The sequence below is a fragment of the Camellia sinensis genome, chromosome 5 (genome assembly GCF_055761805.1).
Source record: "Camellia sinensis isolate YWXY chromosome 5, ASM5576180v1, whole genome shotgun sequence".
NCBI lineage: Eukaryota > Viridiplantae > Streptophyta > Magnoliopsida > Ericales > Theaceae > Camellia > Camellia sinensis.
The window spans coordinates 181,968,934-181,996,428 of NC_138965.1; the positions used below are offsets into that span (position 1 = coordinate 181,968,934).

Genomic DNA, 27,495 nt, shown 5'->3' on the forward strand with positions numbered 1-27,495 from the left:
CATAACCTCCTGTCAGAAGTGCTTTGGGCTTATAGAAATTCAAAAAAAAAAAAAAAATAGCACAGGAACAACTCCGTATGAGTTGGTGTATAGACATGACGTTGTGTTGTCCCTAGAAGTAACAGTGAGCTCCAATCGACTGGTTAGGCATTTGAATATTCTTATGGATGAATATGCAGAAGCCATGTCTATTGAGTTGCAAGACTTAGAGAAAAAAAGAATTATGGCCTTTAATCAGTTGATAGCTCAGAAAAAGCTGGTTGAGAGAAGCTACAACAAGAAAGTGAAAAAAAGTGTTTTCTCAAGGAGAGTTGGTGTGGAAAACCATCTTACCAATTGGCTTAAAAAACCCAGAATATGGCAAGTGGTCTCCAAACTGGGAAGGTCAATTTAAAATACATAAGGTCCTTAGTGGAGGAGCTTATCATCTTGTTTCTTTGGAAGGTGAGCCACACAAGAGAGTTATAAAAGGTAAATACCTAGAGAAATATTATCTAACTGTGTGGGAATGCATAAATAAGTCATAAAAGCATAAGAAAGAGCATATGTAAAGCCAAGAGAAACCAAAGTAAATATGATAAATCTTTCATTAAAAATTATGTCAAGAGTATAATAAAAAAAAATTACATTTGGCCTACTCTTTTTGAAAGTACATGGAAAGTCTACTCCAAGCTTGAAGGGCAGTTTGGTGCCTAATTTTATTCTGCCTAAGTTTGGTTTAAGCCTGTTTAATGGCAAATGGGCCACCTTCTACTTGAACAAGAAGAGTTGGAATTTGTTGAGAAAGGTTGACTTGTTCTTGTTCAGCAGCAGCTTTCTAAGACCTCACAAGTGCTAGTTGAGCTTCCAGTTGGGCCTCTTCTGCTGTGAAGTTGGCAAGTTGAATGATGAGGGCCTGTGATCTGGTAGAGGCCTCAACCAAAGTAGTGACTGCTTTTTTCATTTGATCCACTTGAGTTTCAATAGTTTTTGGCTCAGAGTGAAATTGATTGATAGTTACTAAGTATTGTGGAAGTTCTTGAAAGCTTGCACTTAGTCTAGGTCAAAGAGTTGAGGCACTAGAGGTGCAATGGCTTTCAGGCAGTCAGTCAAAACTGTGGTGTGAGAAAGAGCCAGATCATCCAAAGGTTGGTCAAGTAAGTTGAAGTACTGATCCAACAATTTTTGGTCTTCATTAGTCAGTTGTTTTACTCTTCCTTCGACAGAAATATTAGCAACAGTTTCTTGTATAGCAGAAATGCCTAGAAGCCAGTCTTTAATTGTGGAAGGAGATACAACTGCAGGCTGTGACAGTAAGAAAGTAAAGTTAACAACTGGTGTAACTTAAAAAAAAAAAAAACATGTAATAGAATGACAGAAAGTAATGTGAAATGTTGTAACTTCTGTCAAAGGTATGGTAGCAGCTAAAATAGAGGGAGAATAGAGATAGTCAAGGCCTTTCTTGAAGGATTTTGGGTTGGCGTGGTTTGCACCCCCATTTCAGTAGTCAATGATGTTTGAGAAGGCATAGTTGCCTTGCAAAACAGTATAAGGAAATGTTATTAGGCTACAAAAAGAAAATGTGAAGAGATAAGGTGTATAGTTGTAAGAAAGTGTTACCTGTGTTGGTAAATTTTGAGCAATAGAGGTATTGGTGGCCAGAACATCTAGAGTTAGTTCTTTGATAGGATTATGAATGTGAGAAGTTTGAACCCCCTTGTTTACAGTGAAAGTCTCTTGATTAGTAAGGTGTGTTTCAGGAGGAGTCATCTCCTCATTTGAAGATGATTCACTCTCCAAGACTTCAGTATCAGCTTGGTCAGCTTCATCCCCTTAATTGAAGAGTGGGGCATGATTTTCTTGTTGAGTGACATCATCTTATTCAGGAATGGGGTCATGGACAGGAGAACTTTTATCGACAGGAGCTCTATGGCTGTCAAGGTTGTCGATTAAGTCAATTAGAGTCTCTCTGACCTGGCCCAAGTCAACTGGAGTTTTTCTTATATGGCCAAGGGTTTCTGATTCTTTTGAGGAGGAAGAGGCCGCACCATGGAAATTAATGACCTCATTTGTTCCATAGCATACCCCTCTGAGAGGGAAGGCCATTGAGTCCCCTAGAGCTATTGCCTGAGGAATGTAAGCCAAAAGCTCAGCCAATTCAGGGGCCAGTTTTCTTAGGGCTACTCTCTCTGGGCCAATTTGTTCTGTCTGAATGCCAGTTTGGGGATTCAAATTCTCTAAGTTTGTTTGAGAAAAGGGTAGATTGGTTTGGGTTTCAAGCAGCTTTTCATTCTCAGGCAAAGAAGGGGATAGATTGGTTTAAGTGTCAGGCAATTCCTCATGAGAAGAATGAGATGTTGCTGGAGAGAGAAATCTTCTCCTCTTGTATGTTTGAAAAGTATGTCTGAAAGAGAGGAAGGAATGTGTAATAGAGTGTCAGTACATTAAACATAATGTATAGTGGTCTAGCAAAAGCTTGAGTGAAAGCTATACCATTATAGGAAGGGAGGAAGAATTGCTAGAAAAGGAAGAGGCTGGTGCAGCAAGAGCTGTGGTTTAAGGAAGAATTGGTTGTTCTTGTTTCCTTTTTGACCTCCTCTCAAGGGCTGTACCATCCTCCAATCGTGGCTGAAATAACAGAATTTCCTGAATTTCCTCTTATCTATTCTTAGTCCTCCTTTCAATCTCAACACCTTGATTCTAAGGTGTGAACCCTTCACAACTAGTTGTTTTCAAAGATTGCCTTTGGGTTTCTTTGGTGGGTTCATTAGAGTCGTGCCTTTGTCTCTAGGGGCTAGAATAGCCTGGGTTGGCATCTTTATGGCCAAAGGAGTGGCCTTGACAGGAGACTTGGCTGCATGAGAAATATGGCAAGTCAGTACCATTATACACTTAAGGAAAACAATTTTAATAATAGGTATAAGTAAAAAGGGAGCACAAGTGTTTACTAATGCTCATTTCCACTCATTTCCTGTTGTCAGGATGCACATTCCAGAGGCAGACTTGAACTTCTCTGTCAAAAATTAATGCACTCATAAGAAGCCACCATTCTTTGAATCTTGTAGTAAGGTAAGGTGTGGTGTTGCAGTAGTAGAAGCTAAACTGATCAAATAATTTTTTATTCTCAACTAAGAGAGCCTTCACATCTAGATGGTCTTTAAATTAAAGTCTGGCCCAAAATTGTTCATGAATTGTGGATGGAAATAGAGGCAAGGAACAGGTTGATATAAACCTATTTGTCTAGCCCATTGGCAAGGGTTGTAGCTCTTAAAGCTGCAGTTTGAGAGTCTACTAGTGAAGATAGACCCTTCCACTAGAATATATCTAGAAGTAAGGATTTGAGCCCAAAAGTTTCTTTGTTTTTGTCTCCAGTCATTATCTAGGATATGGGGCTCAACATTAATATATGTGAGTCTAGATGAAGTAAAATGAAAATGTTGGAAGGGGATAAAAAGTTGAAGATCCCTGTCGATAGGTAATTCATAGAGAGCGATGAACACCTTGGTGAAGGAATTACAGGTAGCTGGTCTAAAAGAAAGGAAAAACTCAGCACAACTTTCACAGGGTGAGAGGTATGGAGTTTGAGTGGTGGGCCTGACTTCAGGGAAATAGGCATAAAGCCAGGCTTTGAAAAGCCAGAAGGGGCCACCACAATTATGATCAATCTCCTTATCAACTAAAGAAAAAAGGCCTCTGTACAGGGTGCCTAACAAGAAATGAGCAAAGGCCAATTCTATGCCCTCTTGAATGCAAGTAGCAAGGGCTGAGTATTCTTTAGTAATTTTAAAGCCAGGGACACATAAGAAATGTTGAGATAGCCACAATAAGTAAAAAGATGTTCTCTTTTCATTTATGGGTTCAAGGCCAAACCTTTGATACTTGGTCTGGAACTTTCCATAACTAAGGTCAGTATCAAGTTTGATAAGTGTCTGTGGAGTTAAAAATGCACTGATGTGTTGGCCAGAAGTAGGGATGCCAATTAAATGGACAATGTCAAGAATGGTGGGATAAATCATATCACACCTCAGAATGAAGGAATTGCATGATGAGGACCAAAAGCAAGCAACAACATTGTTGGCCAATTTGTCCATATCTAGGAAAAAAGTTGACAGCCTAATGGCATCGTAAATGCCTAAAGCTCTCTAGAGATTAATATTGTACACCATCATTCATTGGACTCATAGCCTCTAGTCAGGGTTAGGTTTTTTCCATGAGCGTAGAGGGTTAGGGCTTGAGTCCTAATGGTGCCAAGCCAACTTCGCCTTACTGAAGAACATCATTTTGGTGTCTGCGACAGGATAATAATGACTAAGTTCATCAAGAATGGTTGCAGTGAAAGTAGGACCCAATTCCTCTTAGACAGAACTATCGCAGAGTGGAATAATGCAGCTGTTAAAGATGTGTTGACGGAGTAGCTACTGGAACTCAGTTGGGAAACATTTCACAGGTAACGTTTCTACTTGTTTCTTTCCTTTAGTTTGAGTTCGTTTAGGTGCCATTGGAGTGTATGAGCAAAAAAAGGTTTCGAAGCAGGAGGTTTGAAGAGGCAGAGGGAATGAGAGAAGTGAAGTGATGATTTGGATTCTGACGTTCAAATAGCTTATAGTGGACCCTGTTGATTGACTTTGGGCCTGTTGACAATTGGGGTTAACAGTTGGGCCTTTTTACTTCATGTTTTGGATCAATTTTAGTATCTGGATGTTATTATAAGTATTTGGGCTTTAATACGTGGGTTTGTTTTTATAAGCCTGAATGAATTGCCCAAATACATAAGTGTCCAAATTTTATTTTGTCCTTTCTAACATTCATTCAAAACAAAAACATCTTTTTGTCTTGAATGAGGGACGCATTGTTGGCACTAAAATTTGTCTTCTCTGTCGAATAAGTATAACAAATACAAAGAGTTGATCCAGTAGATGCTAGGAGTAAAGATCATAAGTTTACAGTGGTAGGTGGATCCCAGAATGCAGAACAAGTGGCAGAAGTGAAACAGTTAAAGGAGTAGATGTGGAAGTTATAGTTTTTTCTTGTCGATTCATCTAGTAATGCAGGGGGATGTGGCCAAACGCGGCCCAGGTGTCAAGCCATGAAGATAGGCATGCAAGGGAGGTAGGATACGTGTCTTATTTGTAAAAGAAAAAGGATGCTATAGCAGAGAAGCAGTTACCAACAGTTATGGAGATCATGGGTAGTTATATAAGAAGTTGAGGTAACTTGCTCCAAGATGGGACACATGGCAGCAGAGAAGTAGCAAGACCAGCAACATAAAGGCTGGAATTTCGAAGAAAGGAGGATCTTCAGTCAAATTCACAACCTATGTGGAATTAGGAGTAATTTAACTTAGTTAGTAACAGCTTCTGTACTTAGAAATAGTCTGTTTGTAATTCACCTCTGTGGCTAAGTTTTTCTCTGTCAATTGTTATATTCATTAAACTTGAAATTTAATTCTTATAATGAAGTGGCAAGTTTACTTGTTCTTCAATTGATTTTCAATCTATTCGTACTTGTTTTTTCGTATTACAACCTCTAAAGAAGTTTTTGAATCTGTCAAGATATTAAGACGTTCAAACTATAATTGCATATTCTATTGTTATTTGTGAAATTTTAATTACTCTGTCGAACCTCCTTTGATTTGACCAAAACTAAATTTTTACTATCAGACTAGAACGAAAAATTTGTGCATGCCTATATGGGTGTTTTTAATATTTATTTAATAATATGGCTAGTCTCATCACTCCATCAACTTGTTTTTTATAAATAAAATAAAAAAATAAATCATTCTCTCTCTCTCTATTGATGAAAAAGTGAACTTCACAAAATAATCAATTATTTTAATTAACACTATTGGAACAGTCATGTACATGTTAAAGTGACAATACTATAAGAAATCAAATTGGACTCGTGTGAATATTGTACACACAAGTTTTTTACAATTTTGCTTTTGAAAACCTCCAAAAACTAGTTTTATTTTTTATTTTTATTCTTATTTTTTATTTTTTATTTTTTAATGCCACTTCAGCAGCCTCAAGAAAACGAATTGTATACAACCTGCCAAACATCAAACACTAATGTGACCTCCAAATTTTTGGACTCACAATTTTGAAAGAAAAAAAAAAAAAAAAAAGTGTCCATAAAAAATAGTGTAAAAAAACCAAAACAATTAATATAAAAATTCAATTGATTCTTTTTATTTTTTTACACATCTTTATAAACTATCAAAAAATCATTAAAAATATCAATTCTCAAACCAACCAGGACAGTTAAATGGGAAGTGATTGAGACCCCCTCCAATCACTATCCCCACCACTCCACACACACGTGGGGGTTGGTGATTGGAGGAGGAAAAAAAAAAAAACTGGCCAATCAGAGAAAGGAAGTTGCGGAGATGCCCATTGTGGGGGTCCAAGTCATTTTCTCACTTCAATTTATTTCTTTTACATGAATTTGTAGATGGGTATAGCAAAAGCTCACATCAATAATTAATGGAAAGTCCCAAACTCTAATTAAAGAGACTTTGTAAAGGACAATTAAACATTTTTAATTTTTCATAACAATGCCTTTTGTTTGAGATGTGAATTGACTTTTTAATTTTTTTTTATATTTTTTGATTATTTTAGTTTGGGATTAAAAAGTCTTGTTTGAGATGAGTTTTTTAATTTTTTTTGACTTCTATGAAAAAAAATAAAATAATTATGATTTAAATATGATATTTTATTTTATTTTATTTTTTTATCACTATTTTAATCCAAACTATTCACGCCAAACATAGCGAATATAATAAACAACAACTTGCAAGCTATGGATGGAAATTCATTAATTGTGGGGCCATGCCAAGTTGACAACTATCCCCTGGTTCCCTTGTTTCCTCGCATCAATTATTGCATATATGTAAGGATATTCTTATGGCAATGTTCTGCTTTAGTAAAAAAAATTAAAAAGTTATTATAAGTTATTATATTATTTTTTTATATTTTTATATATATATATATATATATTTTTTATAAAAAGTTAAAAAGTTATTAAAATTGTATGTTCTTAAATGAGACTTAAGTCTACCTATTAGGATTTACATGTAAATTTTCATTTTTTTTTCTCATTTTGATTAGTTTAGATAATAAAATTTATTAGTCGGTAGTTCCTATACTTCAGTTATTGTGTTATTTTGGTTCTTATAATTTTAATTTGTTCCATTTTGATCATAAATTTATAATTTTATTTCAATTTGGTCCAATTGATTATAAATGTTAATATATATATATTTTTAATGAAAAATACACACATAGGTGGTATGTCTCATACTTTAGGGGATAAAATTATAAATTTGCTCAATTCAACGAGTTAATTTTAACCACTTTAGTAATAACTTTTTGTCAAAAATTCTGACATTGTTATTAATTAAACTAAATTAATACAAAATTTAAAATTAAAGATTAAAATTGAGTCGATTGAAAATAAAAAAAAATATTAAAATAACACAAGAAAAATGTAGAGATTATTAAGTAATTTAGGGACTGTTTGGGAAGTGAGTTTGGTGGTTTTTTCAGTTAAAAAAGCTAAAATAATCAATAAAATAAAAATATCACATTTAAATCATAATTATTTTACTTTTTTTTTCTCATAACCATCAAATTAATTATAAAAAAAAACAAATAACTTTCTAAATACAACTTGTTTAATCAAGTTAAAAATCAATTAAAATAACTAACTTCTCAAACGGACTCTTACCCAAATTAAAATTGTATTTGAGAACTGTGTATACTAATTGATACATGTATTTGTGATTTGTGAAGGGTGATCATGATATCGTCATGCAATATCTTATCGCAATTAATTAATTTTTCCTTTTGTTTACCTAGTCAAGCCCTAATTCCTTTTGTCACCCCAAATGTTCAAGTATTTAAGTTTTGGGTTTAGTTTAATGTTACCGTGGAGACCACATAGGTGATAGATACCTTCAATGATACATAGGCTTGAATAATGGTACAACCATGTGGGTCACGTCACACACACTAGTATTTCTTATTTTAGTAAAAGCATGCACAAAAAAATATTTATAAAATTATTGTATTATTCAGATTTATATAAGCTCATATTTAAAGTGAATCGTCATACAATAATTTTTCTTTAATTTTCCTTTGAACATTATTGTACACGAATTTTGTGTACCTAATACTGTTCTTCTTATTTAATCCCACGTGAGAATGGGACTGGAAAAATTGCAATTTAGCAACAGTCCACTTGAGACTTTCGCTCTATATTTAATCCCACGTGATAATATTATCCGATACAATAATTATACCAACTTAAAAATAATATATTCATATGTTGAAATTTTTAAAAATAAAATTATCAATCAAAAGATCTCATTAAGTAATTTTTAAAAAATTGTCACAAAAATATATTATTTTTAAGTTATTGATTTTCATGCTAGACAAATAATTTGGGATGGAAGTAGATATGTCTTGAGAGATTGTATAATGTGCAACCTCTAAATATGGTATGAAATTTTATATATTTTTGCAAATTTCAGAGTATAAATTATAAAATATTATAATTTTTTCATCACGTAATGTCATAATAAAAATTATAAAGGTTCATAATTTTACTATTTATAATCTTAGGATATATCATAAATTTACTATTCGTAACTTTAGATTGTTTTGGGTATAACTTATTTTTAATTTTTTTTATTTATTATAAAAAGACATGTAAAAAAGTAATGTGATAAAAATAAGCCAATAAACAACTTATATGAAATGCCCCTAAAAGTAGCTTTTATTACAAAATAAACTAACACACTACAAATATTTATAATTTCAAAAATGTTTTAGACCACTAATTAGTGATGGCTCTAATGATGTGGCAATTGGCCCCACCCACTGCCACATGTGTTTTGTGTCTTGTTTTTTTTTTTTTCTTTTTTTTTTCAATTGCCACCTCACTAGTGGTGGTATTAGTGATGGTAAATTAGTGGTCTATAGCATTGCTCTTATAATTTTCATCACAAAATCATAACTTTCTTATGTGAACTTTTTTGGAGTCCGGATTGTAGATTCTCACACACACACACACACATATATATATATATATATAATGTTTATTAAAATATGTATTCAATGAATAAGTACAAATAATTAGTAATTATATATTAGGTTTTTATTTAAGTTCTAACTATTGCTTGTATAAAATAACATGAAAAAAAGTTAAGGTAGCGTTTGGTTTTATTTTGAAATCATGGTTCCAATAAAAAAAATTTAAAATTCTTTTTGAAACTTATAACTTAACAAAGTTTTCAAAACTCAATTCAAAAATTATTTTCAAAACTCTATTTTTAAAAAAAAAATATTTTTTTTATTTTGTTCTTTAAAATTATTTTTTATTTTTTTGAAAAAATATATTTTTTATTTTTATTTTTGAAGAAAAATATTTTTTATTATTTTATTTTTTCAAAAAAAAGTATTTTTTTATTTTTTTAAGTATTGGTCAAATAATTTGTTATAATGTAGATATATATGTGGGCAATTTAAATTTTTTTAAAATTAAAAAAATTCAAATATTTATAAAAAAAGTAAAAATATATTTTTATAAGTTAAAATTTTTAAAAAATTAAAATATATTTAAAAAATAAAATAAAATATTTAAAATAACATTTATATATTTAAAATAAAAATAATAAATTTTTAAATATTTTAAAAAATAAAGCTCACAAATGTAGTAAATACAGCGCACATTAAAATAAATAAATATTTACAATAAAAAATATTTCCCCTAAAAAAATAAAAGTATTACATTAATTAAATATTAAAAAATAAATCCAAAACAATTTTAAAATGCAATTCAAAATTTAAAACTCTTTTTAATACTTATAACTAAACAAGTTTTCTTTTTTTAAAATTTATTTCAAAAACTAATTTTCAAAACATAACTCAAAACTCAAATCATAATTTAAAAACTAATTTTCAATACATATTTTATATAATTATATACATTTTTACATATAACGTTAACCATAATTCAGTTGGTTAACACTTTTTTTAGTTATAATTTATAAATACTATTTTAAAATAATAAATAAATAAATAAAAATTGAGGACTTTTAAGGGGCAAAGCGTAAGGCTCCGTTTGGTTTACTTCTTGAAAAGAGGTTTGAATTTTGAGTTGTATTTTAAAAGATAAGCTGTTTAAAGAGTTTTGAAAATTAAAAAATTATTTAGTTATGAATTTTAAAAATAATTTTAAAATGATTTGTATTTTTTTTTTTTTTTGTAGTTGAATAAATGGAGAAGAGAGAAAATTTGATTGATTAATATGTAAAATGTAAAAGAATGAGATATGAAAAAAGAAAGAAAAAAAATAATCAATTGATTTATTAATAAATAAAAAGAAAAAAGAAAAAAAAATAATTTAAAAAATTTATTAACCAAACATATTTATTTAATTTTTTAATTCAAATATTAATTTAAAAACTAAATCAATCACTACCGAACGTTTTCCTTTTTTTAATATTTTCCAGTATGATTATAAAACTGGCGATTAAATTCGGACAAATATCCACGATCTCATCGGCGATTCTAACTCCGACCTCGTCCCTATTAACTCACGAGCTAAAGTTGTTTCCACGTGTCAATTTCTACTCCATTGCAGTACAGTACAAGCTCCTGGTACCACCGACAGGTGTGTTGTGACTTAAAATGCTCGCGCACGTGGTAAGTTACCGGACCAGCCAGTGAACACAACCTGTTGTATCGGTAACCTGTACTCATCTACATTTAATATTTTAATATTATTTTTAAAAATACTAAAACACGTTCACACGAAACAAATGACTCTCTCTCTCTCTCTCTCCTTTTTGCTGCAGTTAGAAGCATTCTCGCAGATGAGAGTTTTGCATTTTCTCTCTCTACTTTCTCTCTCTAGCTACTAGTCTGCCAAAACGGTTTGTGGGGGAGAATTTGGCTTTAGGGTTTGGTGGTTGCAGTAGCAGAGAGCTGCTACTCTGTTTTTTATCTGCAGAATTTGAGTGCTTTGACTTGGATTTAGAGTTGGGTTTGGTTCTAATTTTGCTGGTTGAAATCTGAAATGGAGAGAGACTTCTTGGGTTTGAATTCTAAAGATTCTGTAGTTGTTGTGAAGGAAGAGGCTGTTGAAGGATGTAAAGACTCAGGTACTTGTAGACATAAAAACATATGTTTTTTGTGCCTAAATATCATTGATTTGTATTTCTCAGTGGCTAAGAATTCAGTTTTCTTTGAACTTAGTGTTAATGTAAATTTGGGTTATGATTGAATTTCACTTTTCATGGCATAACAGTGAGTTGTTGCAAATTATTGTTATTATTTTGCATATTCTCTGTATAAATTTTGCTTGATGTGTTGTATCTTGTGCCAGAGTTGTGGACTGAGTATTCTTTAAATTTAAAGCATGTGCTCTTCTAAGTTAGTTTAGACTTGCTGTGTTTGTTGAGGGTGAGGCCAATTTATGGTAGGAAAATAAAATTGAACAAATAAATGGGGTATTATAAATCGATATTCTAATTAACAAGTGTTTCTACAGAAAATTTTTACGGCTAATTATGATTTCTTCAATTTTTGCTCTTTATATTTTGGATGTCCATTCAAGTCCTGGATTTCAAAATTCATGAGAGATGTAAAGAAAGATTAAGAATTCTCCATATTCAACTTAATGGGATCTTTCATTCACTTATTCTTTTGTTCTTTTTATGGCCAATAATGATTTATTGAACTCTTCGGGCCTCAGATTAAGGGGTTGGACTGGTGGATGAAGCCTTTCCCCTCACCACGCATCTGAGTCTCACTCTTGCATGTTGCAGCTTCCCCTTCCCATATTTCCCCTCCTACCAATTGAAACAGAAAAGAAAATCAAACTTTTTGAATCCCAAATTTGAGTATTCTCCCTTTCATGCAATCCATGTAGTTCAACAAGCAACTGGTGTTTCAAAGTCGAGGACTATGAAGCAACGACACTTGAAAATGAGTGCGTGTCTGTGTCGTACATGTATGGGACAGCTACATGCCGGGGACACACATGTCCACCCATCGTATCAATTTTTTGAGTTACTTTTTTTTTTTTTTTTTTTGTGCAGAACACTTTGAGGACTACTCGACAGACATGCTTGCCCTGTATTTGGACACCTCTCAAGACATCTTTGTGAATTATTATTATTTGTTTATTTTTTGTAACTTTAGAAAATTGATTTGGGGTCAAAGTAAAATATATAAAAACAAAGAGAGACGAAAGTGGGAAAAAAAAAACAGCCACATATCTATTGATTTCTCTTATATATATGTGTCCTAAATTAATATTTATATACATAGTAAATAAAAATATAAAAAATATTTTTTTTTCCATCTCCCTGCCACCTTCATATCCTAAAATTTGCAAAATCGTTGTGTTCGTATCCGTGCCTGTGCTTCTTAGGTTGAAGATGTGTCACCCTTTGACATAGCTGTCCATACATTGTAATCTGTAGTGAGTAGATTTTCATTCGGGTTAAAGTAAAGTAACAATATATGAGGGTGACTGTTATGAGGTGTTTACCTTTCCATGAGATTCTACTCAACATTCACCCAAAAAGGGGGGAATAAAGAAGAATGGATGGGTGCTTAATCTGTAATTTTTTTTGATATGCATGGTTGGAAAACTAATCAGAGTAAAATGAGAAAAACAAGCTATCAAGTAAACATTAGATATATTATTTCACACATTATTGCCAGTCATTAAAACCTTCTTGTTTCTGTGTTCATAACATGTTTCTTAAATGCAATGGGTATTTATCCTCCTCTTATGTTTTCTACAATATTTTGTGCTCAAAAGGATGACCTTAATTGGTTTTTCCATGACTCTAGCCACAGAGTTCCTGGCAAAATGAGTCTGTTTTCTGTGGCAGTTGCTAGAAACTGACACTAAAGGTTACTAGATTTTAGAAACATGCATATTTCGTTAGAAAAATTTATGGAATATTCAAAATATTAGGAATATTGTGAGCATGCGATTTGTAATTTACTAGGAGAAAACTTAACATGTCCAATTGGTTGAAGTCATAATTTATATTCCGTAATAGTGCTATTCCTAAGTTGTGTGGGTGCATGATCAAGTAATTTTTTCTGTGTCTACTGAATAAAATCACCTAGAAAAAATGCCTACGAGTTCTATTTTTTTGTGGCTTAAATGTTCTGTAACATATGAAGTTGTGTCATTATTTCTTGTTTCATAATGTTTTGAAAATATTTGATTTTTGAAGTGTCATTCTGAAATTGTTGATCGAATTCGACTATTGTGATATTGTATTGGCTTTCGTTTTTATTGATGATTCAGTTCTAAACTAAAAGCATGTATTGAACCTAACTGAGCATTGTTGTTCACCTTTGTGGATTTTGTAGCATTTTCAAAGGGTTCAGGAGTTCAGTGGCCCTTGTCAAACAAGGTTTCGGCCCTTCCTCATTTCATGTCCTTTAAGGTTGCTCAAGATGAAACGAAGCCAAAGGTAATGTCTGACCCACTTGCTGCTTCTGGATTCATGTCTATATCAACTGCAGATGCATTTGACACCACTCGCAAACACCGCTCTGGTGAAACCCAGGTTTTACTCGTTCCTTCGTTTGAATAACCATATAATTGCATTTTTAGGGGTTTTGGATAAAACATATTGGAATTGAACTATTCCAGTGTTTTTGAAATTTTTGATGAGTCTGTCCTGTTTATATAGCATTTATACAATCATAGATTGGATTTTTTGAGAAATTTGTGGAAAATGAGATCATTTAGATTCCCTTTAGCAAATCTGTGATCTACTGAGAATTAGTTTATGTTTTTAGACGCTAAGATATTTCCAGTATTTTTACTTAATGAATATAAAAAAGTCTCCAGTGGTTTCTAAACAATCATCCCCATTAGTTAGTTTATCAACAAATGTCCGATCTCTGTCTTTAGTGAACTTAAAAAGCATGACCGTTTCTAAGAAGTAGCGTGTCCGAATTGGATGTGTGCCAGATATCAACACTCGTTGAACACTCCCAAACACGTGTAGGACATATGTTCAAATGTGTCCTATTAATATATTTTTTAAAAAAATTTCAGAACTCGATACTCTTTGGACACTCAGGGGATCCATTGCTTTGACACGCATGAGATGCATCCAAAATTTGAAGAAAAATACTTGGGATTTAATTATAAATTAAAACAATGCAGATTTATAGCTTTTTCCTTTAGGCTTTTTGATTTTAGTAATTTTAATGCCGGAAACTTCCAATTTGTTAGTGAACAAAGCTCTCTAAATATTAGGATTTTTTCACAATTTTTTTTTCAAATATACATATTTGGAAAACGATCTCATATTAGTTTTTCACGAGAAAATATAAATAAGAAGAAAATATTTATTTTTTGTCATATGGTTGTGCCCCTGCCATGATATGTCCTGATTTTTGTGAAAATTACCGTGTTGGTGTGTCCATATCGTATCGTATCCGGCATGTCCGTATCCGTGTTGCTTAGAATGACCTGATAGTTTTGATTGATTTCTTGAATGGTTTTTACTATTTAGAAAGTTCATGATGGACAAGGTGGCGTTCATTTTTCAATGACAAATTATCCTGTGCAACACAATGCGCTTCCGATGCATTTTTCTCATGATGTTAAGATGCTTCCAGCTGCAAATTCCATGAGCAACCCTTTCTTCAAAACCCATTTTTCTGGTGCTGCTCAGAACTTTGCAGGTGCAACTATGAAGCAACAATTACTTGGCGGGATCCCTGTTACGGCACCACATCCAATGATTTCTTCTCTTGCTTCTGTTGCAGGAACCACTGAACCATGGTACCGAATTGCTATATGCTTTACTTCATTTAATCATTTCTTGAATTTGTTGACAAATATAAAATTGTAACAATTATGAGCAAGAAAAGTAACAAAAGAAAGCATGACCAAAAATGATGAAAATGAATAAATAAACTAAAAACTTAGCTTGAATGGTATGTTTTTGTAGGTTAACTTCCAAGTCCTCTGAGGCTCCTCCTCAATTGACCATCTTCTATGCGGGAACAGTGAATGTGTATAATGATATCTCTCCTGAGAAGGTTCTCTCTCTCTCTCTCTCACACACACACTCACACACAAAGAACAACTCATCTTGGCTACTGCTCCCTTTGTCCTTCCAAATTGTTGGTCTATTTTCACTATTCCAGACATCCCAAAAATTCTACGATTTTGAAAACTATCTGCAAGAACTAATTGAGTATATTTTAATTTGTGAAAAAAATACTTGGACTTTTTTTTCTCTCAAAAATACATTGTTTATTGACGCAATTAAAGGGCATGAATACCGAAAATGGACCAACAATCTGGGATAGAAGGAGTAGTTATAATTCTTCCCTCATAATCATGGTCAGGTCAGTTTTTAACATTTATTCTGCTGGGGGCATCTAATCCAGGCTCAGGCTATTATGTTCTTGGCTGGAAATGGGGCTTCTAACAAGGCACAACCAAGAGCTCAGGTTCAGGTCCCTACCTCCAAGCAGACTGGGGGAGATGGTGTTCTTGGCAATCAGCCCACTAATAATACTCCACCTAACTCTGGCCTTTCCAGCCCTATCTCTGTTTCTTCACATCCAGTTGGTCAGTCTGGTAATGGGCTTACTGCCAATGGTGAAATGATGGCAGCCAAACCAAATGGGGTTTCAACCACTCCGCTTAGCAAAATTGACCCTCCAAAGATTGGACCTCTTGCTGCAAATACCATGATACCATCAGGTATGACACTCTGACGATGGTGCTCTGATCCTTTTGTGTTTGTGGCTAAAACATGTGAAGTTAAGTAACTTCTGATTAGATTCAAGTCTTGTATGAACTTCACACAAGTTCAATGAATATCGGGATAAATGGTTGCTAGATATTATCCTTACATTGGATGGTTTGTTGTTGTGATGATGATCCTTATCTTTTTGCATGCAATTTTTATTTTCTATTAACTTTGCCTGACTCTTGTGGTAGCTATTGAAAGTATTTTCTGAACCTCTCTCTCTCTCTCTCTCTCTCTCTCTCTCTCTCGTGTGTATATTATGCACACATCTTTTGCCTCTGGTGCCACTTTTCCTGTGTCTGCCATAATGAGTTTGCAGTGTTGCCAATAGGGAAATCTAAAGATAGAGTTACGTCTGGAAACAATATTGGCTTCCATTTTTACATCACGTCATCCATTTTGTACTGAGAATAATTCTTCCTTTCTCCTTCCTTTTGGTTCTCTTTTTTTTAACAAGTTCTTTTTATGGATTTTTACAAAAATTTCTCTTTTTATTTCCTTTTATCATTCTATAATTTATATGAATACAAATTTTTACGACCCTGTAACAATCTCATCCCACATCAGAAGTTTGCATGGTTGATTTTGGGCATATAAGTAGGAGCAATTAACCCAAATGACATTTCCTTGACTAGCGCTTTCGGGCAAGTTCCTTGATTATATATGGTATCAAAGCCAACTTGTGACATTAGAAGTTTGCATGAGTGATCTTGGATATATAAGTAGGAGAAATGAACCCAAATGATATCCCCTCGGTCTAGCCCTTTTGAGTGAGTTGGGTGGATTTTTAGGGGACACAATTTCTAGATGTAAACAATATTAACTTCCATTTGTACATTAAACAACTAATCCTATTTGGTTTTCTGAACTTTTGTTATGAAGATAACATAGCCAATTTTGATATTCCTTTTTAAGGGAAAATACTGCATAGTCCAGCCCCTCTCGTCCTCCTAAAGTCCAAGTTTCCCCTCTGATTTGCAGTGATCATTTATCAGATTTATAATTGTCACAACTGCCATGTAAATTGATGTTCAATTTCCTTATGCAGCCATTCCACAGTCCCGCAAAGCATCCTTGGCTCGTTTCCTTGAGAAGCGCAAAGAAAGGTAGGCTGTTAAACCTTACACCAATGATTGCTTATGGATTCAATAGTTGGAGATTGAGATATAATGTATTTTTGTGTTCAGTGTATATGTGTATTGCACACTCAACTGCACCTTAGTATTTTCTTCTTTTGGCAAAGGGTTTCTTCTTCTTCTTCTTCTTCTTCTTCTTCTTCTTCTTCTTCTTCTTTTGGTTTGTTTTGACCTTAGTAGTAGGGACCTCCTACTTGGGTGACTTTTCTTACTGTAAAATTCAATTAGGCGCTCTCAAGTAAGAAACTTGTATGAACCTCGCTTCTGTTGAGGAAGAAACTCGCTCCCAACTGATATAAAACCTCTCAAACATACAAATGTTACACAAACAAAAGAGAAACAATTCAAATTTATTATATTAGTTTCTATTTACATAATATTTATTTATATTTAACAATGAAAATTTGTAGTTGACATCGATCTTTAATATTTATTCATATTCTAACACATTAAGTAGAAAAAAGAATTATTAGAATATATTTATATGTTTAATATATAAAATATATACACGTTCCCATAGATGCTCCCTCTTCTGCTCCCATCCTGCCCCCACTCCTTCATGCAACTAAGGTTTTGACTGCCCTAGAGGGTCTATCAATTGACAAGAATTTTTAATTATATTTATGAGAAATAGCTTCCTCACATTTCAGTTGTAGCTTGTCATAATCAATGATCGGCTAAACTGCTTTTCATGATGAGGTTTATGTTAACTTATGCAGGGCACTGAACTCGGCACCCTACAACGTCAGCGTCAAATCTCCCGAGTGTGCCACTCCAGGATCCACCTAAGTTTTTGTGCAGGCGGTGCCGGTCCTCGTCATGATGTCAGAGGGCCAATTATCAATTTATGTAGTAAGATATAGTAGATGTAACTGAAATGGGTTTTGTTGTCCTACTTTATTATCTTTTATGATCCCAACTTGTTAGACCTTCAATCTTAACTAAGTTTGTTTTTATATGAAGTTGTTCACTAGTGTGTTAATTCATTGGTCTCTTTTCTGAATATGTAGTCAGGTTGTATTCAAACATTTAATACACTGTAATATTAGGGAATGTATGTGTAATTCAGAACAAGCTTGCTCTTACTCTTCTTCTTGTTGTTCATCTTTGTTTATCCATTTGAAGCTTGTTTTCCAAACAGCTTTGAATATTGAGATATATCTTAGTTAGTTCAGATCAAATAATGCTGGTTTGTTGTCCATGTTCGACAATTTTAGAGCATTTTATATTTGACCAACAAATGAAATTATGAGTTCAAAAAAAAAAAAAAAAAACAAATGAAATTATGCAATATCACCATGTCCCTGTCTAAAAATGTTAGATTAGTTTTCATGGTGGTAGTCATTATCTATAATATATATATGAATTGTTTTAATACACCAATCAAATAAGTGTATTGTCATTTTTTTTAATGGAATCTCATTTTTTTAATACAGAAATGAGTTGAACCTTTAGTGAGGTGACCCTTAGCATCTTCACTGTTTTTTGATTGGCTCAAAATTTTTTATTTTATTTTATTTTATTTTATTTTATTTTCTGTCTTGCTCTCACAGTCTCCACGTGGAGGTGGGAGTGCTAGGGTTCACCCCCATTGGGGGTCCCAGCATTATTGTTTTTAATATCCAAAGTAAGTTATTGGGTGTCCTTCATCATACATTAAATAATAATAATTTTTTATTGTTTATTATTTGTTTAGTTGATAATAATTTTCAAGAAGTGTCAAAGTGTAAAATGAAGCCTTTTTTTTTAAGGATCAACAAAAATTGTAAATCACTTTTGCTTAAGGCTCGTTGCATAAAATTTAAAGTCAAATTTCAATGAAGAGCAATTACATATGAGTTGTATGATTTGGGGTACAAAATGTATACCTCTTATATAGTCATGTTTGTTTAAACGAAGTAGCTTAGATGGGATTAATATTCTTAGATTGATTGAATTTTATTAGCCTTCTTCATAGTCTTAAGTCAATTTAAATATAGGATTATGATGAGAGACTAATAAAATCCTATCAATTTTATAATTTAATTAATTAGTTCGAACATTATGAAATGTCTTCCATTTGTATACCACCTCCCTATTGGGGATTTAATTCTTAATTATTAATTTTTTTCTATTATCTATTCTTTCTCATGTTTGGATTGACTTAAGGTTATGGGACTACTAATAAATTTCTATCAATTTTACAATTTAATCCGAATCTTTCATTAATCTTCCATTTGTATACCACCTCAGTGTGGGGAGATTCAATAATTCCACATATAAGAGATGCCATATCCGAATAAATTATTAGTCTAAACTTTAATGTTTTTAAACCAAATTATATATTTTATATTCCAAAATGATATCCATCAAACAAAGTTGTCCATAACTTCCATGTGCAATGCCCTTGAAAAAGATATAAGAAGAATTTTTTTGAGTGGCTGTCCTTTTAGAGAGGATATTTGGGGGAGTATTATCTTCACGAAGGGTTTCATTTTCCTTCATTTTTCTCTCATGTCATTTGGTGTTCATGTACTCCTCACATGAGAAGAAAATGAGGGACTATAAATTTTTAAAAATAAGACACTATAAATTATTTTTATCTCATAAGGAATAAATAAAAGTCACACTCAATATTTTGACACAAAATTTTAATTTTTTTTTTAAAATACAAAAAGTAATTTCATAAAATGTACCAAACACTTCCAATGTACTTGTTTGACTCCTTATGCTGTGGGATTTGATTGATAATTCTATGATTCCATGAAAAAATATATGTTTAGTTTGATAAATGTCATTCGAATAAGAGTCATATATGGGAATATGAATACAGTGAAGGATGGGATTAACATTGTCATGAGAGGAAAGTGAGATTGTTAATCCAATCTCATGAGATTAGATATTTGAAAAAAAAAAAAAAAAATTTATTCACTAAATTATGAATTATTTTGATCTTATACCCGTTGTTCACCCATTCTCATTGAGGTTTCATTACTTACCTTGGGTAGTGACTACTTCAATGAAAAAAAAAAAAAAATCACTCGGTTTGGTTTTGATTTTTAAAATTTACTTTTCAATTTTTTTTTGTTGTTCGTTTTTTTTTGTTTTTATTAAATTTTTAAAAATATTTTAAGCATTTTTTTTTAATCTTTAGACACACCTAACATAAATATACTTTAAAAGTATAATGTAAGTGAATTTTTTTTATAAAAATTATGTATATTTTTTATATTTTTGTGTATTTACTAATTTTTAAAATATTTTTCCATAAATAAATATTTTATTTTTTAGATATATCTAAGTAAGGTGCATCTAAAAAAGTATAAAATTTATTTAAAATTTTAAAAATATTCATTAAAAATTTTAAAAAAAAATTTGAAACATAAAAAAATTAAGGGTTGGTTTGGCATAGACTATATAATTTATTTTTTTATCTTTTTTCCATCACATCACCTCTCTACTTTTCTGCACATCTTTTCGTAAAAAGACAAAAAATATACTTTTTTAAGACATCCCAAACCAACCCTTAAAACTAAACGCACCAAAGAATATGCAATTGAAAAGAAAAGAAAAAAATGATTTTTTTTTTTTTTTAAGAGAAAATGTAGTGGTTGATACACTTTTGGTAGTACCCTCGGTCACGTATAGCACAATAGCTTTATTGTTGGTTTTTGGATGGATGGCCCCCAAATGTTTGTGAATTGACAATTTGACATTAACCACGTGAGATGTGTGTTTTTTGTCAAATGTATGAACCAATCAGCAAAAGGCTTCTGTTTTTTTGGGTCACATTTTTGTGTGTTTTTGTTGTCATAGATTGAGATGGGTTTGGATTGGATTGGACAGTACACCAAACGGGTCCCACTTTCTTTTTCATTTGGTTTGTCCTAGATATTACCCCTAGATTTTTGCATTATTTGGGGGAAAAAAAAGAATCCAGACTTAGCCATATGTGGTCATGTTCAAGTAAGACCCACCCCCGCTCAAAAATAAAAGAGAAAAAAAAAAAAAAAACGAAGAGAAAAACAGATAAATGTTGGAGGAAAAATTATTCATAAATTCTATAGGGAGAAAAGTTAAATCATTTAATTTTGAAAGTTTTTTTTTGTAAATCAAATAATCCTATTTTTTAGGTAAGTTTTATTTAGGTGGTTTTGATTCCATTTGATTTTATATGAATATCTTTGGTAAATGAATGATTCTGTTTTGGATGGGATAAGGCAACGTTATCATGTGGATTCTGTCTTGACTGTTTAACATTGATCTACAAATCTCATTTCCAATACACATCATCATAAGCTAAAATATGTTGGAAATAGTTAAGAAATTCTGGGTTAATAACAGAATTTTTTTTTAAGTTTGGTCTATTTTTTAGGTGGGTTCCGTGCGTTGATTTTGACGGGTTAAAGTGATAACGCGTTCTATGCCGCGTTATGATTCACGTGGTATATTTGGTTACTCAAAACCATTACCGAGTGAATAGAAAATTGAAGCAAAAGTATACTCCATGGAAATGGAGTTTTGGTAAAAAATCCTTAAAGGTTTGAATAAGACTTGTCCCACATTGATTTGGTGGGAAGTTCTGAATGGGTTTATAAGGCATGAGATTAGAACTTGGGGTGTACCCCAAGGGGTGGATACCCAAGTGTTTTAGAGAGGGAGGTTATGAGCAAAATGGGTTAGACCCATTGGACCCAAAAATACCACATGCGAGTTGCCGGTCGGACAGATTGGGCTTGTTTGGCCCAATACCTATCTTTTTGGGCCAAAAATATTTGAATTTTATTTTATTTTTTAGTAAAATAAAATCCAGAATTCAAATTAATTTCGAAAATAAACTGGTCCGGTTTTACTGTACACCCAAACAAAGCCCTTTCCGTTTTTTATCTATTTGAATTTTGAACCCAACAGATTTAAATCTGTTTAAATTCAAAACCAAACAGGTTTCATACCTGTTCAAACAGGTTTGCACATGTTTAATTCAAAACCTACAGCCACCAATCCATCTATAAATAGGACAACCCTCATTTGGATTTTGGAATTCCAATTTTCGTCCTTCATAATTCTGCAAACATTCTCTTCATTTTGCTGTATTATTTTCTTGTAAGAAAGAGTATAAACACTTAGTGTGTTCGTTAGGCAAATAATTTGTAGTGCTGCTATTGTTTGTAGTTGATCATTTCATCCTGGGAGAAAAACGTCCATATTCTGAAAGTACCGAGAAGATGACGAATCTGTCTTAAGGACACAGTGTCAAACACTGGACTTCATCAGATATTTATTAGAAGAAATTAATCAAATAAGTTGTTTAATTTATTATTCTGTTTTATTTGTTTATTAAATCAAATTTTAATTTTATTTTTGTAACAAAATGAATCTGTTTTTATTTATTTATTTATTTATTTCTAGTTTGATTTTTGTAATCAAACAAATTCTCTCATTTCCTTTATTTCTTTATATTCTTGTTGTTGTTTAGTACACAACAGAATTTAATCTATTTAAATATAGTGAAGATTGTCCAACAATATACACAAAAACAAAAAATAGGAACCATCCCCTTGTCCCCCACACCCAATATGACAGAACACCAGGCACCCAATCACAATCACAAAATACCAACACCATTACAGTTAATGTAAACACCAAAAAAAAAAAAAACCTATGGACCATTATCATAACAAGATAACATACACCGACAACAAACACAGAAGAACCCAAAATATCATAACCACCACAGTTAACGCAAACACATCAAAGCAAACACATTGGGTGAAAAAAAGATCTGGAATCCAACCCACGAATTGCCAATAACATTAACAAACTCACAACCGGAATCCGCATTACACAACCATTACCCTTTACTCAACTCACAACAAAACCCACTATATCATAAACGTCCATCAACACTACACTAGAATATTGACATTTTTACTTACCCAAAAAAAATATTGACATTTTCGAGATGTTAACAAAATATAACACATGTCAAACTACTTTCACAACTCAATCTGAGCAACACAAAGGAAATCAAGGGTACACATAAACAAACGAACAACTTACCTGACGCCATTTGTTAACAACACAATCACCGGCGACGACGAATGGAGGTTGTTTACTCAGCGCACGAACACACAATGTCGTAACGGCCTCTGCAACTCGTCGACGTAAACGTATTGCCAAAAAGTGGTTTCGTATTTTCTAGGGTTTCGTAGGAAAATGAATTGTTAATTTAGGTTACTACTCCACATTGATTCAACGTTGCATATTACAGATGGATCACAAACATACCAAACAGTATCCCATTTACATCGGAACACCCACAAATTTCCATTTACGTCTCTTCTGTTTCGATCGGTTTGGAGGGAAACCAAAAATCCCTACAGTAAGGTTTGGGGCAAAGACATAAATTCCACTTCGCAAAAACCAACATGTACCCTTGCTCTACACGATAAAACATTGACTAATTGGTCATTAACACTAGAATGAGACTTATTGGTTCATAAGATAAAAGTTGAGAATAAATGGATCAAAAGATTGAGATTTGAGATTTATTGGTGCATCTCCCTAATTTTTAAGAAAAAAATTTAAAAAATTATTTGATTAAAATTTTTTGAAAATAAAAATTTTAAAATCACTTTTCATTCTGTTAAACATCAATCAATCACTTTTTTTTCTCTTTTTTTTTCTCACATCTCCTATACATCAATTAATTATTTTTTCTCTCGCCTATTTATTCAATTACACAAAAAAAAAAAGAATTAAATCATTCCAACCTCCAAAATTTCAAAACTTTTTTCAAACATACAACCAAATAAATTTTCAAATTTTATAAACTCTTTCCAGAAAATTATTTTTCAAAATTGTTTCACAAATACAAACCAAACATGACCGTAATATTCATAATTGTTATTATTATTATTTTATATTATAATTCGATTTTCATGAAGAAATAAATAATATTGTTATATATTTCTACATGTAATATAAAACAATGAAAAAATATGTAATTACAATTATGGCCCTCTCTAAAATTACCATTAAGGATTGTAATCCTAAAAATTCAAACCTAATTTCTATCGACAACTTGGCTAATGCATGGCTACTATCGCCTCTCTGTCACCCCTCTCCAACCTTTATCAGCCCCTATAAACACTATTCTCCAACCTTATCGCACCATCTCTCCATTATGCTTTCTCTTCATTCCTTCACTCGTGTAGCACTTTCTCCTATAACCCTCGCCAAATTTTCCATTTCTAGCCCCGCCTTTTCCTTTGTCACCACATTTCCTCCTCTAAACCACCTCATTCTCGTCGCCTCCCTACCTCTTCATTCTCATTCTTCTTCTTCTCTAAAAGTCCTAGATCCAAGGAAGAAGGTGTAACAAAAAAATGAGACAGGCTAGGGATTGTAGTTGTTGGTAATGAGGGTTGGGGATGAGAGTCAATGAGGTAGAAAAGAGCTTTAAAGTGAGGCTAAGGTAAGAGAGGGTCACGATAGTATGGGAGCCCATGTGAAATACTTTGAATCGATTTCAACTGTGTCTCTCTCTCTCTATGTGTGTGCGTATGTGTGTGAAATGCTCTCTGGCTAGGGCTGTAAATTTGGCCCGGCCCGAGCCATGTCTGGTCTTGCGGGCTCCCGCCAAATTCGAGCCTGGCCGGACCAGCCTATGAGCCAGAAAATTAGGCCCAGGCCCAAGCCTAAACCCAAGGGATATTCGGGCTTTGGGCGGACCAGTAAGCCTGGGCCTGGGCTTACTTGGACAAGCTTGAACAAATTTTTTTTGTTTTTCTATTTTTTCAACCAAAAATTTATTATTTTCCACTAAAAAAGACATTGGGCCTCGAACGGGCTAAGTCTCGAACTGGACCTGGGGTGGGCCTTATGTGGGCTAATGGGTCAGCCATGAGTCGAGCCGGGCTTCAAAATGATAGCCCAGGCCCGGGCTTAGGATCTCGGGCTGGGCTCGGGCCCAAACGGGCCTAAACAGGTTAAGCCCACTCCGAACCGCAAGCACACGGGCTTCAAGCCACTCACGGACCACGGCCATATTTACACTCCTATCTTTATCTCTACATGCAAAGCCCCTACTTCCCCAACAAAGCTTTTCACGGTTAGTAGGCTTCATCGCTCATTTTCCTCTTCCTTATCCACCTCTCTTGCTAGCCGATAGCCCTCGCTCTCTCTCTCTCTCGTTTGGTTATGTGTCCGATTTTTAATGATCGGATAAGTATTTTTCTATAATCAATTTGTGCTTTCTCGCTACCTTAATTGTTGCATCCCCTCTCTTGCTAATTTTCCTCGACTCAGAGTTGCCAAATACACTATAGACCATTATTTGATGTCGTTTTAACATGTTGATCCACGCTAAGCAATCCCTTGTAGTCCATTAAAAAATTATTTTTTCTTCTGTGAATGGGATTGCGACATTCCTAACTGATGGTAGTCATAACTAGTTTCCAATTTAAATTATTAATCTATTTTCGTTAAATAAAATTAATAAAAAAAATAAATATTTTAGTCATTAAAATCAATGAAAAAAATATTTTAGATATTTTATATATATCTACAATGAGTTTAATAACTAAAATACTATTTGTTTTCATTGATTTTACTTAACAAAATAAACAAATGATTTAGATTAAAAATAAATTAAAATATTAAGATCTAAATTAAAAAATAATTTTGTTATATGACTCAAACTCTGAATTTTTTTATTTTTTTTAGAATTGTCCATTTTCTTTTCCAAAAAAAAAAGAAAAGCGTCTTTCAGTTTTCCCTACCACCTAGTCATGGAAAAATAGATTCAAAGATTTCACTTCAATTATTTTTTCTGTTAACAATTGTTCAAAGAAACCAACCCAAATAAAAGAAAAATAATGACAAATGATATGTGCGAGAAATAACATAGAAATATCACTGTACCTTATTTTTCTGACTTCTTGATCAATATCTATCTGTACTAACTCATATAAGATATATTTGAACATGTCTCCTCAATTATCATGTCAAGTTTTCATTGCAATTTCATATACATCTTATATATATATATATATATATAAATTAACCCAGCAAATATAACATATCAAATTATTTATTATTATTTTATATTTTCTTTTTAAAATTTTGCTAATTATGCTGGTAAATATTCCAATGGTCGACCAAATTTAAGGCCTGGCACCTAGGCAAAACCAGTTGCCTACACGAGAAATATATATGTATATACTAATTTTAAAAAACCCGTGTAAAACATAAGTTATTATTACAGTATGATTAAGTTTTATATTTTAATTTTTTTTTAAATTAAAATATTATTATATGAAATTGAATAGAATAAATCATTAAATATATGATAAAATTATGTAGTATGAAATGTATCATTTTTGATTTGTTATACATTAAATGATGTAAACTCCAATTCTATTACCTAACATTTTGGATGAATAATGAGTCTTCAACATTTCTTCCGAATTTACAAAAAAAATTATGGTGTATACTTTTTTCTCAACAGATAAATATACAACAAATACCAAGATAATTCTCTCATCTACAAAAAACTATTAAAATAATTCACTGAACTAGTAAAGAAACAAAAAAAATACATATATATACAAATGACTAATTTTATTAATATATAAATCATACTCGCATAACAAATAATCAATTTTATTAATAAGTAAATCAACAATTTTTAATGATATGAAAAATATTTTTCAATTAACCATTTTGTTAATAAATAAAATCATAAGTCAATTAACAATTTTTAATGATACAAAAAATATTTTTCAATAAACAATTTTGATACTTTACTATTGCATAGGAGAATAATTTTTTTTTTCTCCGCGTATTGTGTTAAATTAAAATTTATAACAAACAATAGTTATAATTTTTAATATTATAAGACCAAATCATATTTTAAACAAACTTTTTGGGTGTATTTGTAATTTGTTAAAAAATAAAAGATTTATGTTTCATAACTGATCAAGAATGTATGCGTAATTACGAAAAAATCTATTTCATAATTGACCAAGAATGTTTGTGTAATTACGAAAAACTTATTACCTAATTGACCAAGAATGTTTGCGTAATTACGAAAAAATCTTTACTCAACATATAGGCCACCATTAGTAGATTATTCAAAATAAAAGCACGAAATCAGAAAGAAAAAAAATACGAAACTCAAACAGTTAAGCGATTCTTATATATATATACATAAAATATAAAATAAATTAATTGTAAGATTGCTTACCGACTACCTCTTTCAAAGCAGCAGCCTTGTGCACTAGTTATATTGGATATAAATTGGTTGAAATGCGAATGGCTTTGTAGTTCAGGTGCTAAGGATTTCTATGCTATGTAACGTGCAATATTATTATCTATACCCTATAAAAAAAAGTTAACAAGAAATTCTCTTATACTGTGTTTAGCTGAGGGATTTGAGAAGGAATTTGGAAAGAAAAAAAGAAAAAATAGGTGAAATTTCACTTAGTTTCACACTCCTTTTCTCTTTTCCTTTCTAAATCTTCCAACCAAAGATAGCGTTAAAGAGTCATGATTGGTCTACAATCCCAAAAAAGCACAAGAAAA

The 27,495-nt window shown here is 32.1% G+C and overlaps 1 protein-coding gene across 4 annotated transcripts; it reads left to right on the top strand.

Annotated features, from left to right (window-relative positions):
- Positions 1–10,740: 10,740 nt before the first annotated feature.
- Positions 10,741–18,014, top strand: LOC114317541 (protein TIFY 6A). Of its 4 annotated transcripts, none has more exons than XM_082870641.1 (7): positions 10,741–11,143; positions 13,380–13,579; positions 14,702–14,811; positions 14,981–15,071; positions 15,426–15,744; positions 16,842–16,899; positions 17,649–18,014. In XM_082870641.1, the coding sequence occupies exons 1-7, from the start codon at positions 11,059–11,061 to the stop codon at positions 17,716–17,718; spliced, it is 933 nt and encodes a 310-aa protein (XP_082726767.1). In that variant the 5' UTR covers positions 10,741–11,058; the 3' UTR covers positions 17,719–18,014. The 4 variants fall into 4 exon arrangements, with proteins under 4 accessions (XP_082726767.1, XP_082726764.1, XP_082726768.1 ...); XM_082870638.1 differs by having other exon boundaries at positions 10,751–11,143; positions 14,540–14,811; XM_082870642.1 differs by having other exon boundaries at positions 10,780–11,143; positions 13,380–13,483.
- Positions 18,015–27,495: the final 9,481 nt, after the last annotated feature.

What these genes read in the sequence shown, in the direction of transcription:
- LOC114317541 (XM_082870638.1), top strand. Translation starts at nt 11,059, where the DNA reads ATGGAGAGAGACTTCTTGGGTTTGAATTCTAAAGATTCTGTAGTTGTT. An exon ending in TGAAGGATGTAAAGACTCAG is followed by an intron (nt 11,144 to 13,379) that starts GTACTTGTAGAC and finishes TGGATTTTGTAG; the next exon opens with CATTTTCAAAGGGTTCAGGA. An exon ending in AAATACCATGATACCATCAG is followed by an intron (nt 15,745 to 16,841) that starts GTATGACACTCT and finishes TTCCTTATGCAG; the next exon opens with CCATTCCACAGTCCCGCAAA.